This window comes from Poromitra crassiceps (assembly GCF_964638095.1).
Source record: "Poromitra crassiceps genome assembly, chromosome: 2".
Taxonomy (NCBI): Eukaryota; Metazoa; Chordata; class Actinopteri; order Beryciformes; family Melamphaidae; genus Poromitra; species Poromitra crassiceps.
Window position 1 is genome coordinate 48,055,216 of NC_139624.1, and position 16,101 is coordinate 48,071,316.

At 47.5% G+C, this 16,101-nt stretch overlaps 1 protein-coding gene across 1 annotated transcript in view; it reads right to left on the reverse strand.

Moving 5' to 3' along the window:
* Window positions 1-16,101, reverse strand: part of slc41a2b (solute carrier family 41 member 2b) — a 99,508-nt gene that overhangs the window by 48,980 nt on the left and 34,427 nt on the right. The window contains exons 7-8 of the mRNA XM_083632311.1: window positions 5,563-5,710; window positions 4,292-4,371 (exon numbers count right to left, since the gene is read on the reverse strand). Of these exons, the coding sequence (XP_083488437.1) occupies window positions 4,292-4,371; window positions 5,563-5,710 (228 nt within the window). The remainder of the gene's footprint in view (window positions 1-4,291; window positions 4,372-5,562; window positions 5,711-16,101) is intronic.

Here is a 16,101-nt window from a genome sequence, read left to right on the forward strand (position 1 = left end):
TTGGGCCAATTTTGTTGTTTGGTAGTGTATCATTATTATGATTATTATGATCATTATTATTATTATTACTGTCATCAATCTAGCTGTCCAGATATCAAAGAGGGACCATTAGAGAACTGAAAACGACTGTAGCAGCTGCAGGTATCTCCAGATAGATATATTTTTTAAATGGATTATACTGTAGTAGACTTTTTTGTTTAAATGCGATAGGATGACATTTACTGTAATTAATTGCTTTATCGAATCATGAATGCTTGTGCAGCAATAACTGTGACATCATCAGTGATGTCATAAATACCACTGACATCAGTGATGTCATAAATCCCTCATAAATCCCACTGATCAGCGTTGCCAGACGTACGATAATTATCGTATTTGTACGATAATTTCGACAACTGTACGATGTACGATCAATAATCCCAAAATCCACCAAATGTACGATAATTTCATCATTTTGTGACACTCAGTCGAATCCTACGTCTATCACTCTATCTGTTTATACATCTCTTCCCACAACGTCTTTGCAGCCAATACGTGCTTGAACGTGAGGCACGTGATGTGATGCTTACCATATGCCTACCATAAACACAGACAGTCACAGTTGGTGCGCGTCACAGAGCAGAATGCGGGAAGATACGGGGCGAGTCTTATCAAATAAAACAAAGAAAACGAGTGGTGCTGACCAGGAGGAACGTGACAAAGCTGTTGCAGGGTGTGACTCTAAAGCTTTTTGTCGTTGTTGCAACGCAGGCTCAGATCACAGTGTTGAAAACTCATGCCAAGTCCAAAAAGTAGCCTGTGTCAGCCGTAGTCCCCCCCGACATAGGCACGCCGCGCTGGGGGGTGCGCACGATAATTTCACTCCAAAAACGATAATTTTGACCCTCTGGTACGATAATTCAATATTTGCCATCTGGCAACACTGCCACTGATGAAATCATCAGTGATGTCATAAATCTGACATCATCAGTGATGCTGGCCTCATTGGCCACACAGCAGCTGAGCTGCGGGCAAGGCCGCGCAGCAGCCGAGCTGCGAATGCGAGCTACAGGGCTAGCTCGGCAAGCTGCAGGACGGGCGATCGCGCGCAAGATCCCAGGTAATTTAAATGTATCCTTTCACACAAATGCCAAGTATCTGCTTGACAATCCCATTTTGCTGCTATAAAAATGATTTAAGTGAGATGAACAGACTGGAAACTTTATCCCATTAGATAAAACAGATGTTGACCATTTTTCTTTCTTTGAGGACATCATTTGCAGTTGGAAAAAAGGTAATAAATTGCAATAATATTGTATCGTGACTTAAGCATCATGATATATCATATCGTGGGGACTTTGGTGATTCCCACCCCTAGCAATTAGACATGCACACTTAAATTCACTGTGCATTTTGGAGGCTTCAGGCATGAAAAGACATGCACACTTAAAGTCCCTGGAAACCAGAAATAATTTTTTATTATTTAGCATTTTGAGTTCATCACATCACAGGAACCTATGTTAATAAGCCACCAGCCAAATTTGAACGATGATGAACGTCGCAAAGTATATCAATTTAGGTTTGACAGTCATGACAACAGTCATGAGAATCAATTAAATTTTAGAGTGTATTTTCTCCCGCGGACTGTGTGGGCGTGTCCCGTCTGCAGCAGAGGAGACCTGCTTGAGGAGACCTGCTCGGAGGAGACCTCTCTCTCCGTTAACGGAGAGAGAGAGAGGAGAGAGAGAGAGAGAAGGAAAGAGAGATGAGTGTGTGTGTGTGTGTGTTCGCGCGTTGCTCGACACATAGCACAGACAGAGAGGGTTTACAGAGAGGAAGAGATATCTGCGCTGCGAGTGCACAGCGCTACTGTGTGTGTCAGTGTGTGTGTGCGCGCGTGCGTGCATGCGTGTGTGTGATTCGATTAAATCTTATGACATGATAAGATCATGCATTTTAGCACCGCGCGCACCGCTCTCTTCAATGAGGAAATGGAAATCCAGACCTTGTAGAAAAGTGGCGATTTTAAGGCTTTGGGTTGAAAGTAATGGCTCATACTTTCTGAGCCACACAATTACTCACATAAGACCCTAAATAACATAGTTAGAACGTTTTTGTGGATTTTGGTTTCCAGGGACTTTAAATTCACTGCATTTTGGAGGCATCAGGCAGGAAAAGACATGCACACTTAAATTCACTGCATTTTGGAGGCATCAGGCAGGAAAAGACATGCACACTTAAATTCACTGTGCATTTTGGAGGCATCAGGCAAGAAAAGACATGCACACTTAAATTCACTGTGCATTTTGGAGGCCTCAGGCAGGAAAAGACATGCACACTTAAATTCACTGTGCATTTTGGAGGCATCAGGCAGGAAAAGACATGCACACTTAAATTCACTGTGCATTTTGGAGGCATCAGGCAGGAAAAGACATGCACACTTAAATTCACTGCATTTTGGAGGCATCAGGCAAGAAAAGACATGCACACTTAAATTCACTGTGCATTTTGGAGGCATCAGGCAAGAAAAGACATGCACACTTAAATTCACTGCATTTTGGAGGCATCAGGCAGGAAAAGCAGCAGCCTGAGTGAGACGAGCACCAGCTGCTGGCCGTTTCTATCGTAACCACGCCTCTAGCCGTCTGTTTACACGGGGAGCGGGCAGTGTAGCGGAGAGGACTCGTGGGTCTGCGTGCGCTGTCCCGTTTGCCATCTGAAAAATGCATTACTCATTGTTTTCCCCCACCCACACATCCCCAGCTGATGTGGGGATCAACCAGACCGAGACGAGGACTGCACGTGGGACGACCAGACCAAGACACAGGACTAGACGTGGGATGACCAGACTGGGACACAGGACGGCACGTGGGACCACCAGACCGAGACATAGCAGTGCACGTGGGACGTCCAGAGCGAGACACAGGACTGGAAGTGGGACGACCAGACGGAGACAAGACTAGACGTGGGACAACCAGACTGAGACACAGGACTGTAAGTGGGACGACCAGACCGAGACACAGGAGTGCAGGTGGGATGACCAGACCGAGACACAGGAGTGCACATGGGACGACTAAACCGAGACACAGGAGTGCACATGGGACGACTAAACTGAGACACAGGAGCGCACATGGGATGACTAAACCGAGACACAGGAGTGCACATGGGACGACTAAACTGAGACACAGGAGCGCACATGGGATGACTAAACCGAGACACAGGAGTGCACATGGGACGACTAAACTGAGACACAGGAGCGCACATGGGATGACTAAACCGAGACACAGGAGTGCACATGGGATGACTAAACCGAGACACAGGAGTGCACATGGGACGACTAAACTGAGACACAGGAGCGCACATGGGATGACTAAACCGAGACACAGGAGTGCACATGGGACGACTAAACCGAGACACAGGAGTGCACATGGGACGACTAAACCGAGACACAGGAGTGCACATGGGACGACCAGACCGAGACACAGGAGTGCACATGGGACGACTAAACCGAGACACAGGAGTGCACATGGGACGACCAGACCGAGACACAGGAGTGCATATGGGACGACCAGACCGAGACACAGGAGTGCACATGGGACGACTAAACTGAGACACAGGAGTGCACATGGGATGACTAAACCGAGACACAGGAGTGCACATGGGACGACTAAACCGAGACACAGGAGTGCACATGGGATGACTAAACCGAGACACAGGAGTGCACATGGGACGACTAAACCGAGACACAGGAGTGCACATGGGACGACTAAACTGAGACACAGGAGTGCACATGGGATGACTAAACCGAGACACAGGAGTGCACATGGGACGACTAAACTGAGACACAGGAGCGCACATGGGATGACTAAACCGAGACACAGGAGTGCACATGGGACGACCAGACCGAGACACAGGAGTGCACATGGGACGACCAGACCGAGACACAGGAGTGGACGTGGGACAACCAAGTGCTATGTCCCAAAATCAACTTGGTCTCTCAGCCAGCAGGCGAGCAAACTCCAGCATTGGGCCATCTCCACTTGTGCTGCACTTGCACAGAAGGGTCGATAGGGGACTTAGGACTTGAGCAGTCTGTGTCTGAGACTCGGTGACTTTTCTTATTATTGGTATCTATTCTTATCTCTTTTCTAGATCCACAAGGATTTAGGAAGCTATTACATCATAACGCGTATTCGGCCAGCCGCTTGTTGTCTGTGTTTACACTCGAGATGTAAGTAAACGCATAATGAAGAACAGCAAAATCTTGAAGGGCGTTCAGGATGGAGCTAGCCGTGCGTACACTGTGACTCACCGTTAATAACTGGGGTGTACACTACGATTCCAGCCAGGTTCGGGTCGGACACCGTTTTGTCCAGGATGAGCCCGCCGATGCTGCAGAAGACAGAATGAACAGATCATGAACTGATATTGTTCTATTTGTTTGTGTGCGCATGAGAGACAGAGAGAGGCACTGACAGAGACAGATACTGAGAGAGCGAGTGAGAGACAGAGAGACGAGTTAGAGCGTGAGACTTTATTGAATTGCCTTCATCTCAGTGCTGTCCAGACAGAGACAATATTTGTCAGCTCCTCTATAAATGTCAGTGGAAATGCGGCATCAGCTGCACTGAGTGTTGAAGAGCAAACAACAGAGACAGGGAGTGTGAGAGAGAGAGAGAAAAGAGAGGGGGGAGAGAGAGACATTCCATTTAAATCTTTCTCTTCCTCTTTGAATATCTTCGGTTTTTGCGACTTATTTTACTGAGTAACAAAATGTCTTGTTTTGTTTTTTGTTTATTGCTTTTGTAATTACTAAGTGTTGCTATATGTATGCTTTGGCAAGGTAAGATGCACCTTATCATGCCAATAAAGCCCTTTTGAATTTGAATTTGACAGAGAGAGAGAGACAGACAGACAGACAGAGGGGGAGAGAGAGAGAGACAGAGAGAAGAGAGGGGGAGAGAAGAGAGGGAGAGAGGGAGACAGGGAGTGAGAGAGAGAAGAGAGGGGGAGAGATGCTCTCTTCCATAAATGCCAGAGAAATGTGATATCACCTGCACTGAGTGTTGAAGAGTGAGCACTAGAGAGAGGAGAGAGAGAGAGTGTGAGAGAGAGAGAGGGAGAGAGATAGAGAGAGAGAGCATCATTCCCTGCCTAGTAGCTGTATTTGTAAGGCTGCCAGGCTCAAGGGTACCCGAGGGTGTATGTGCTCGAGTGCTGCAATTTGTTTAGCGGATGAGTCATCAAGCAACCCAGACACTGTGAGTCGCACAGTAACATACACTCACGCACACACACACACTCACACACACACACACACGTACACACACACAACCCAGCCACTGTGAGTCGCACACACACACACCCCCACAACCCAGACACTGTGAGTCGTAGACTCAGAGTAGCTGTTTCCTTTCCCTTTGAAGACTAAACACTCACACACATGCATGCACACACACACACACACACACACACACACACACACACACACACACACACACACACACACACACACACACACACACACACACACAGACAGACACACACACACACAGACAGACAGACACACACACACACACCTACCTGCTGATGACCATGGCGGTGATGACTGGCTCCCATCCGGAGTACAGCAGGGTGCGGCTGGCTGGGTGCTTGGAGGAGATGACCATCCACAGCGGAGTCAGAGACAGGAAGAAGGCGCACACCAGCGACGACACATACGGGTAGGAATCTAGAGAGAGAGAGAGAGAGAGAGAGAGAGAGAGAGAGAGAGAGAGAGAGAGAGAGAGGGAGAGAGAGAGAGAGAGAGAGAGAGAGAGGGAGAGAGAGAGGGAGAGAGAGAAAGCGAGGAGACACCGGTCAAACACATTTGGTTGTTTTCTCAACCTACACACAGAGTGCTGCAGATGATGTATTTTTGTAGGCCAACCCGGAAACAGTGCTGTAGTGGTTAAAAAAAGGTGGGTAAACTATACATTTCGGAGGCAGCTTTCTCGTGTGTTGTGCGATTATATATATTTTTTTGGATCAATAAACTTCAGTCACCCATATACTAGACTAGAACAACTGAAACTGAATATATCCCTATAATATAGTTAAGTTAAGTTAAGTTATCCTTTATTTATCCCCTTGGGGAAATTCATCCTCTGCATTTGACCCATCCTCTACTAGGAACCTTCCTAGAACTAGGAGCAGTGGGCAGCCACGGTGCAGCGCCCGGGGACCAACTCCAGTTCTTTTTGCCAGTACCTTGGTCAGGGGCACTGACAGGAGTATTAACCCTAACATACATGTCTTTCTTGATGGTGGGAGGAAACCGGAGCACCCGGAGAAAACCCACACGGACACGGGGAGAACATGCAAACTCCACACAGAAAGGACCTGGGACGGACCAGGGTTCGAACCCGGGACCTTCTTGCTGTGAGGCAACAGTGTTAACCACTGAGCCACCGTGCCGTCCTGGCACGGTGTCTTAATCTATAATTTGATCATCATCATCATCATTGTTGTTGTTTATTTTGTGTACTGGTGTGATCTTTGTTGTTCTTGTTTATTTTGTGTACTGGTGTGGAATACTTATTGTACTGGCGTATTATATATAGAACCACTTCTACACCGCCCGGGTGGGGTCGTCAAAAGGGCCTTTCTGTGTGGAGTTTGCATGTTCTCCCCGTGCCTCCCGGGGGTTTCCTTCATATAGGAACCCCCTTCACAAAAACATGCAATACCCTGGTTGCTAATGTGGTTCCTCCTCTGGTCGTTAAGGGCGCCTGTTCAGAGGGAGGGGAACTGGTTGGAATAGCGTGAACCTCCCACGTGCTATGTCCTACCGGTGAAGCTTCCTCTGTCAGGTGAAAAGAAGCGGCTGGCTGACTGCCCATGTCTCGGAGGAAGCATGGAGCCAGTCTCGGCTCTCCCCAGATCGGCAGAGGATGGAGTAGCAACCAGGACAGAGAAATCAAGTGAGCACTAATGGGGGATAAAATGGGATAAAAAAAATCGGGGGGGAAAAAAAAAAGAAAAAAAGAAAAACACTTCTAATGGCTCATTTCCACCACATGGTGCATAGTACGGCTCGTCTCAACTCGGCTTTACTCGTCTCGACCTGAAGTAGTCTCTGCTCTCTCTACTTCCACCGCAAGTAGTACTCACTCAATCTGCCCTCCGCCCACACCTGGTCGTCATAGCGATGCCGCATATCTGCCCTCCGCCCTCCGTTTGTAAAGTTACAATTAAATCCCTACACGGAACTTTTAAACTGAGAAAGAATTGAGAAAGACACCCTCACCGGCGGCACAGGCCACACCACAGTCAGCTTGACAAGGCGGAGGCGAGTAGGTTCCCGAGTAGGTGCGATACGGTTGGCAAATTTTTCTTTTCTTTTCTTAATTGGTGTGTGGAGTCCTTTCTGTGAGTCAAGTCAAGTCAAGTTTATTTATATAGCCCTAATTCACAAGCATGTCTCAGAGGGCTTCACAGAAAGTATGTCTAGCTGATTCTAGCTAACACAACAGTAACAAGAATATACAGAATAAAGATAACATTTGAACAATTGATAATATAGAAAATATAGAAATGAAGAGAGAGCAGAGGAGAGAGCAGGAGAAGGGGGAAGAGCAGGGAGAATGTGAGAGAGTGATGGGGTGGGGAGGGAATGGGAGATGTTGGAGGGTATAGGAGGTGGGGAAGGAGCAAGAGGAGAGAGCAGGAGAGGGGAAGGGGGGGGGGTGTGGGGGAGAAGAGAGCAGGGGGAGGGAGGAGGTGGGGAGAGAATGAGAAATATAGACGCACATCTTGCAAACGGACATATGTCAATTTCTAAGCAACCAAGCTATGCCTAATTTAATTGGCTGCAAGCCTTTAGTAGTGAGTCCTTTTGCCAAATAAGCACATGTTCACATATAGAGCTTATGGGTGCCTTGCTTTAGGGAAGAGTGGGTGCCATGCTTTGAATAGTGGTGAAATACTAAGAGCATGGGTGCCATGCTTTAAATAGTGGCGGAATATTGCCATGCTATGCCATGCTTTAAATAGTGGCGGAATATTGGAGGGGATAGAGTGGGTGCCATGCTTTGGAGTAAAATGTGTACTATGCTTTTGAGTAGTGGGGGAAGGGGGGAAGAGGAAGAACACCGGGAAGAGGAGAAAGCAGGAGAGTGGAGGAGGGAGGGAGAGCGGGGGGATGTGAGGGAGGAGATGGGGGAGGTGGGGAGAAAATAGGAAATGTGGAGGAGGAGAGAACAGAGGAGGAGAGATGAGGGTGCAGGGGAGGGAGAGCCAGGGTAGAGGTAGGGTCTAGGGTTGGGGGAGGGGAGGGAGTAGGATACGGGCCCGGATTAGGGTGAGGGTGGGGAGAAATGGCAAATGTGGAGGAGGAGAGAACAGAGAAGGAGAGGTGGGAGGGTGCAGGGGAGGGAGAGCAGGGGGAATGTGAGAGGGAGGAGAGGACAGAGAACAGAGAAGGAGAGGTGGGAGGGTGCAGGGGAAGGAGAGCAGGGGGAATGTGAGAGAGGGGAGAGGACAGAGAGGAGGAGAGAACAGAGAAGGAGAGGTGGAAGGGTACAGGGGAGGCAGAGCAGGGGGAATGTGAGAGGGAGGAGGTGGGGAGGAAATGGGAAATGTGGAGGAGGAGGGAACAGAGAAGGAGAGATGGGAGGGTAAAGGGGAGGGAGAGCCAGGGTAGAGGTAGGGTCTAGGGTTGGGGGAGGGGAGGGGGTAGGATACGGGCCCGGATTAGGGCGAGGGTGGGGAGAAAATGGGAAATGTGGAGGAGGAGAGAACAGAGAAGGAGAGGTGGGAGGGTGCAGGGGAAGGAGAGCAGGGGGAATGTGAGAGAGGGGAGAGGACAGAGAGGAGGAGAGAACAGAGAAGGAGAGGTGGGAGGGTGCAGGGGAAGGAGAGCAGGGGGAATGTAAGAGAGGGGAGAGGACAGAGAGGAGGAGAGAACAGAGAAGGAGAGGTGGGAGGGTGCAGGGGAGGGAGAGCAGGGGGAATGTGAGAGGGAGGAGGTGGGGAGAAATTGGGAAATGTGGAGGAGGAGGGAACAGAGAAGGAGAGGTGGGAGAGTGCAGGGGAGGGAGAGCCAGGGTAGAGGTAGGGTCTAGGGTGGAGGGAGGGAGTAGGATACAGGCCCGGATTAGGGCGAGGGTGGGGAGAAAATGGGAAATGTGGAGGTGCTCTGTCAACAACAGAGTTGACTGCCATGCCTGGAGCGAGAAGGGGCTGGTTTCCTTCAGAGACCTATACATAGACGGTCATTTTGCATCCTTTGATCTTCTGAGGAGAACATTTTATTTGCCCAACACATGTTCGATCCAAGATTCATGACTTTGAAGTAATCCCAAATGAACATGCCTTTTTTTATGTTTTGTTAAGCCCCCCCCCCCCACTCCAGGCATCTTATTTCTAGATTTGTGTGTGTATTTGATGGCTGCACCAGAGCCCCCACTGAGAGGATAAGAGAGGTGTGGCAGGAGGAACTTGGTGTTGATTTGTCTGAAATGATATGGGACAGGAGTCTATCTGTGGTCCAACTCTGCTCAATCAACAGCAGACACCAGCTGATCCAATTTAAAGTCACTCACCGTCTTCATTATTCAATGTCTAAGATCTTACAAGATCTACCCCTCGGTCTCACCACTTTGTGATAGGTGTCAAGTGTTAGAGGGTACATTGTCCCATGCTTTTTGGTTTTGCCCTTTATTATCTACATTTTGGTCCAAAATATTTGATTGGTACTCCAAGACCTATAAAGTAATCCTTCTGCCAGAGGCGGAACTTCCATCTTCGGCTGCTCTGAATCTTCTCTGTTCCTTCCTATGGCTGTGCAGCAGTCTCTGACTCAGTGTTGTGCAAGCTCACACTTCACAAGAGCTAGCTCAAAGTTCAGCTCATGCAGATTAAAATGAACTAGTTCACGTTCATAGCTAATGTTTTGAAGTTTGAACTATAGCTCACAGTCCCCCAAAATTAGCAACTCAGTTCATTTCAAGCTACCCAGAGAAAAGGCACAACACTGAAAACGTAACACACAATAGCTTTTAACACGCAATAGCTTTTTAAACACATCTTTATTTTAAGATGAATGTAAAATTCAGGGGCTTTTAGCCCAAGCTTCAACAAGAGCAGACATATCTTGCTATAAAGTAAAAAAAATATACAATTAAAAATACAATACAGTAGCCTACATAGCTATTCATCCTCCCCCAGTCCAGATATTCAGGCAGCTGTTCTATAAATTATAGATCCTATAGATCTATATTCCTTGTAGGCTCTTGTATCTTATATGGTATTGATTTAGTACTTATGGTAGGCTATACAGTATCTTGTATTGTATCTTGTAATTCATTATATTATTATTCTATATTATACATCTATATAGATCATTATAGTATAATCATCACTATAAGCGGATTCCACTGTACAAACATGCAACTGTTGGGATCAAGTGAATTGGTTGGGTGCTCAGTGGTTGGGAGGGTGTACTGCACTGTTTACAATTTTGAGTTTCGGCTCTGGCATGTGAATAAGGGCTCTTGGAAACTACGCAATATTTGGGAATACCATGGGACCAAAATCTTGACTTGGATAACATTGTGTCTGAGGTGGACAGTTTTATTGTGATTGATAACGTGTATGTCGGTTGCAGCCATTTTAGCCGAGCGAGCCTGCAGTGGAATGAGGGGTTGCTACTCAGAATGAAGACTGAAGGCTGAGTCTTGCGTCGAGGCTAGGGTTGCCAACCGTCCCTTAAAATACGGAATCGTCCCGTATTTGTAAACAAAAAGACGTGTTCCGTATTGAACTGATACGGGACGCGCTTTGTCCCGTATTGGAGAAACACGCAGTGCAAAGAGTGAAGGGCTATTTGTATTGAGCGAGTAAACCCCGCAGCCGCTGCTGCTCTGCCCCTCACCTAGATTGTGCCTCTCTCATTCTGTTTGTTGTGAGCATAGACTGTATAATAAATAGGTTGTGAGTCACGACCAATGAAGCGCTGTCAGCGTTGCTAGATTCAACTAAACTCTGAAGACAGCACATTGAGTAGGCTATTTACATTGTACTTATACACATGTAGCATGCCATTTGTTTTTGTTGTGTTCAGACGATTTCAGTTGAAATCTAAAATGTTTTTGCACTAATGATTTAAACTTTCATACCAGGTTTGTTCTGTTCAAAAGAATAGCATAATTATGTAACGTTGCGGTTTGCACTGTTAAAAGAAAATTGAATAAGTAGGCCTACATGCAAATGTGGAGTAGGCTATGTAGACCTATATCAAAATACTGTTTGCACTAGCCTACTGTTTTTTTTTTAATACAGCTGTTTTATTAACACGTTCACTGCCATTGACGAGATATCTCGGCTTACAGAATCCAACGGTTCACTGCCAATGACGAGATATCTCGGCTTAAATTTTTTTTTTTTTTTTTTGACGGTGGGACGTGGATCAACGCTCCCCACGTCTCCTATAAAAATATTGAAGCCAGCGAACGTGTACAACCCATTCCACGGACCCACTAAGTGGCGACAGTGCTCTCCCAGACTAGAGGAAGGCAAGCAAAAAGCAGTTTGAGGAAGCCATTCTCATGAAAATGGATGGCGAAAACGCTTTCGTTTTCGCGCTGATTGCTGGCGGTGCGGGATTGCAAATTTGCATAATAGATTACGGGTGGAACACACTTTGAAACACGCAGCATAAATAAGACCAGAATCGCAAAAGCTTCATCAAAGCTCTCAACCGAAATCACAAGAAACGAGCGAGCCCATATCCAGACTTGCCGAGCGGCCGCCAGCAGACAGGCAGCAGCAGCAGAAGCAGTGAGCCTGGTGACGCGAGGTTACAGCAGCAGCAGCAACGAGCTTGTGACATGCCCGCTGCAGCCAAGAAGAACACACACGGAGGGAGGAGTTTGAAGCAGAGGGGTGTTTCCTGCTGTTATGGAGGAAATTACTGTTCAAAACTATTGTTTAGATGTCTGACGTCTTACTGATGCCAAAAATGAATGGTTAAAGTGACTATCGAATTTCACAAAAAGCCGTTTATCTCAGAATAATTTTCCAGACGCTGAAACCATGCTGTATTCAACTGCTAATGCTTACATAACTACTAACTCTACAAACTAACTCTTTTAGACAGAGAAAGCACACATTCTATTAGTTATTTTGAGATATTGTGTGTTCACAAAATCTTAGCAGAAAAGAATCCTCGGGTCTTGAAAGATGAGCCAGAATCCTCAAAAAAACCCTCTGGCAGAACCTACCTACAGTAAAAAAAAAAACGGCTGGCAGTGAATGTGTTAAGAATGATAAACTTTTGTTTTGCAAATACACTTGGATGATAATCTAGGGATAGGCTATGCGCAAAAGTGTTTGCTTGTGTTAATAATAATGTGTAAATGGTTGAAGCTGAAGCAATTGCAGTTATGTGATTGTTATATTTAAGTCCACTACCGACACCCCCCCCCCCCCCGTAAGTATCGAGGTAAGACAGCGAGAAAAAGAACGATAATAGGGCCGTTCACCCCCCAGGTGTGAGCGTAGCTCACTGTACGCTCATGGATTTGCAAAAAGGTGCTCAGCTCACCGCTCATGAAAATAATGAGCTTGCTCAGTGAGCAGCGCTCTATTAGCGCGTTCATGCACAACACTGCACCTCATTACAATGTTGTAATGTTGATATGTGTTTGTGTATCCTTTTTCTTTCTCTTCCTTTCCTGTGACTGAACTTGTTTGTCTTTGTGTTTGTTTTTTGTTTAAACAAACAAACAAAAAAAACAGAGTTGACTCAAACTTGTCAAACTAGCCCAATAATAAGTCCATAAACAATCTTATCAAGGTGAGTAAACAGTATGTCGTATTGAAAAAGGTGCGTAAACGGCGTTTACGTGCGTTTAGCCTCCACTACAGCCCTGCCCAGAAGTACGCTGGGTTATTTTGTCCGGATGTCAATTGGATTTTTGAATGAGGATTTTGGTTCGATACCTGAAATGAAATAAGGGCTGTGGTTAACAAAACGTTATGATACTGAGATCTTTGTGTTCAGCAAGATAATCTTCACAAATTATTTTTTTTAACCTGATTTCCCCCCATTTTCTCCCCAATTGTACTTGGCCAATTACCCCCTGCCACCCCGGTCGCTGCTCCACCCTCTGCCGATCTGGGGAGAGCCGTAGACTAGCACCATGCTTCCCCCGACACACACACACACACACACACACACACACACACACACACACACACACACTCCCCTCACTTTTTCTCTCTACACAGCCTTGTTTTACTCTCAAACTACAATATAGCACAATGCACCTATTTTGTAAGAGTAATTAGGGTAAATCACCTGCTTGGTACTAGCTAGGTAACCTCCCTCCCTCGCGCGCGCGCAGACACACTTGTGCACACATACACACTCACACTAGTGGGATGGATTAGTTTTCAACTAGTCAACTATTCTCTGAAACCCCGAACACATAAATACATGCACACACACACACACTCCTCCACACACATTCATACAATAAGTGTAGTGAGGCAAAATTAAACAATTTTGTGACATTAACAAACACACAAGCATGTGTGTGACACACGCACGCACGCACGCACGCGCACACGCACACACACGCACACACACACACACACACACACACACACACACACACACACACACACACACACACACACACACACACACACACACACACTTTTTCCAGCAGGATCCTGTCCCACACACTAAATTACTGTCATTAGGAGTCCCAGATTTATGATCATTTGGCCTCATAGGTAGAGTACAGAAAGGGGCTAGTGTTCAGCTGGCTGTAAGAGGCTGTAGCCAGCCTGCAACATAAAGCCAGGAGCTAGTGTTCAGCTGGCTGTAAGAGGCTGTAGCCAGCCTGCAACATAAAGCCAGGAGCTAGTGTTCAGCTGGCTGTAAGAGGCTGTAGCCAGCCTGCAACATAAAGCCAGGAGCTAGTGTTCAGCTGGCTGTAAGAGGCTGTAGCCAGCCTGCAACATAAAGCCAGGAGCTAGTGTTCAGCTGGCTGTAAGAGGCTGTAGCCAGCCTGCAACATAAAGCCAGGAGCTAGTGTTCAGCTGGCTGTAAGAGGCTGTAGCCAGCCTGCAACATAAAGCCAGGAGCTAGTGTTCAGCTGGCTGTAAGAGGCTGTAGCCAGCCTGCAACATAAAGCCAGGAGCTAGTGTTGAGCTGGCTGTAAGAGGCTGTAGCCAGCCTGCAACATAAAGCCAGGAGCTAGTGTTCAGCTGGCTGTAAGAGGCTGTAACCAGCCTGCAGTATAAAGCCCAGGAGCTAGTGTTCAGCTGGCTGTAAGAGGCTGTAGCCAGGGTAATAAAGTGAGAATCTCTCAGTTTTACTTCGTTTCGAACTCAAGCTCTCACTCTAGTGCCTAGTTCGCTGCGCACACAGCCCTATGGAAGACTGTCATCTTGCTCCGAAAAATTACTTTTCATTAAAAACCTACCACCCACCCGTAGGTGGCGTGGTGCCCCCCTGGGGCTGACGTGGTTCCACGTGACTACGTCACGTGCTGTCAGCCCAGGGTACGCCACTCATCGCTTCTTCCAGCCAGTGAGAGGACATGTTGTCTAAAGCTCCGTGTTAGCTCAAAGTTAGCGCTCTCAGTAGCTGTAGAAATAAGGCTTGTTCCGTCTAAACTTGCCCACCTTGAGAGGTTTGCGTGGACGAGGTAAAGCAGGCTTCGGGGACCCGAACCTGTTCTCTTCACCAGCGGCGTCGGATCAAGTCATCTAAAGCTAAGAGTGTCTTTCTTACAGTTAACACCTGTAATAGCTACCGCCGTGTAGCTTGTGTAAAACATTTCCCCGGCTGGGGTAGCGTGTATCGGCTTAAGAGCTGACTGAGGTCCGCGCTCAAAACTGTAAAGCTAAAGTTGCATACGTGCGATTAAGCATTGGTACTGTGTAGCACAGAGAACAATAGGCTAATTAGCAGGCTGCGTCCCCAGACAGGGTAACGCACCCAGTATTGTGGCAGATAGCTAGCGTGCACCCATGCAGTTAGTGTCTGTGTGCTAAGTACTTTAGGCGCCAGCTACCTCTGTGTAGGGCGCGCACGTTACCCGGAGTAACGTTAAGCGAGAGTAGTAGCTAGAAGCCATGCTCTCCAGTTAGCTAGATAGCTAGCTTGCTCCCGTGCAGCCAGCATCTAGCGTTGTGTAGCACTCCAGCTATCTTACCGTTGCAGGCTACTGTTAGTTAGCTTACACGGTATAACCCCCATTAATTCCTGTTAGCAGAGAGAGGGGGGGACAGCTAGGTGCTGTGTTAGCTGTGAGGCTACGCTGGCCGGTTACGACCGGCACAATGAAATTAATGTGTGCACTGCCTAAGGGCATGAGCACGCTGCACAGGCGTTGCTGGGACCTACATACTGCTTGTAGTGTAGCTATTACTGGCGTCGGCCCCGAAGGGGACGCTCTGAGATATTAGCTGAGCGAATACGCTAGCTAGGTGAGCTCGCTCCACACGAGTGTGTTAGCCACTTCTCTCAGTACTTACGCCATCTTAGCCAGCTTGCTTGTCTGCTAAGTGTTGCTTGCCGTCGTGCAAATAGCATCTACTAGTTTGTAACTCCCTCTGAGGAGTTTCTTCTGAGATTGACTAGCTTCGCGGGCCGCTGGCTTTCAGCTTGCGGTCACGCTCGCTTCCCCGTGTTACTCAGGGTAGAGACTCGCTGCACCGGCTTGTGCGCAGGCTTGTGTTAGCGCACGCTTGTCTCTCAGTGCTTACGCTAGCTTAGCTAGTGGCTTGTTCACGCCTGTTCTCTCGTAACAGGTTGTGGGTATTGTTGCCTTCCCTTCGGGCTGGGCTATTGCCACTTACGTTACCGTTGCACGCGCACGTTCGCTAGCCTCCGGGTTGCTTACTGTCTAGCCTGTGCTTCTTGCTAGTTTGCTAGCTTGCTTAAAACGGTACTCCCGCTAACAGGGTGCGGCCTGCGGGAGCTTGCTATTTAGTGATTAGCTTCCTGCTTTCTCTTGTGCTACTGAGCAGGGAAAGTCAGCGAGGGGATGGGCCGTGTGTAAAACTACATTGGCCGAGTATGAACCGGCACGATAAGTGCGTGTTCTGCCTTGGGCATGAGCA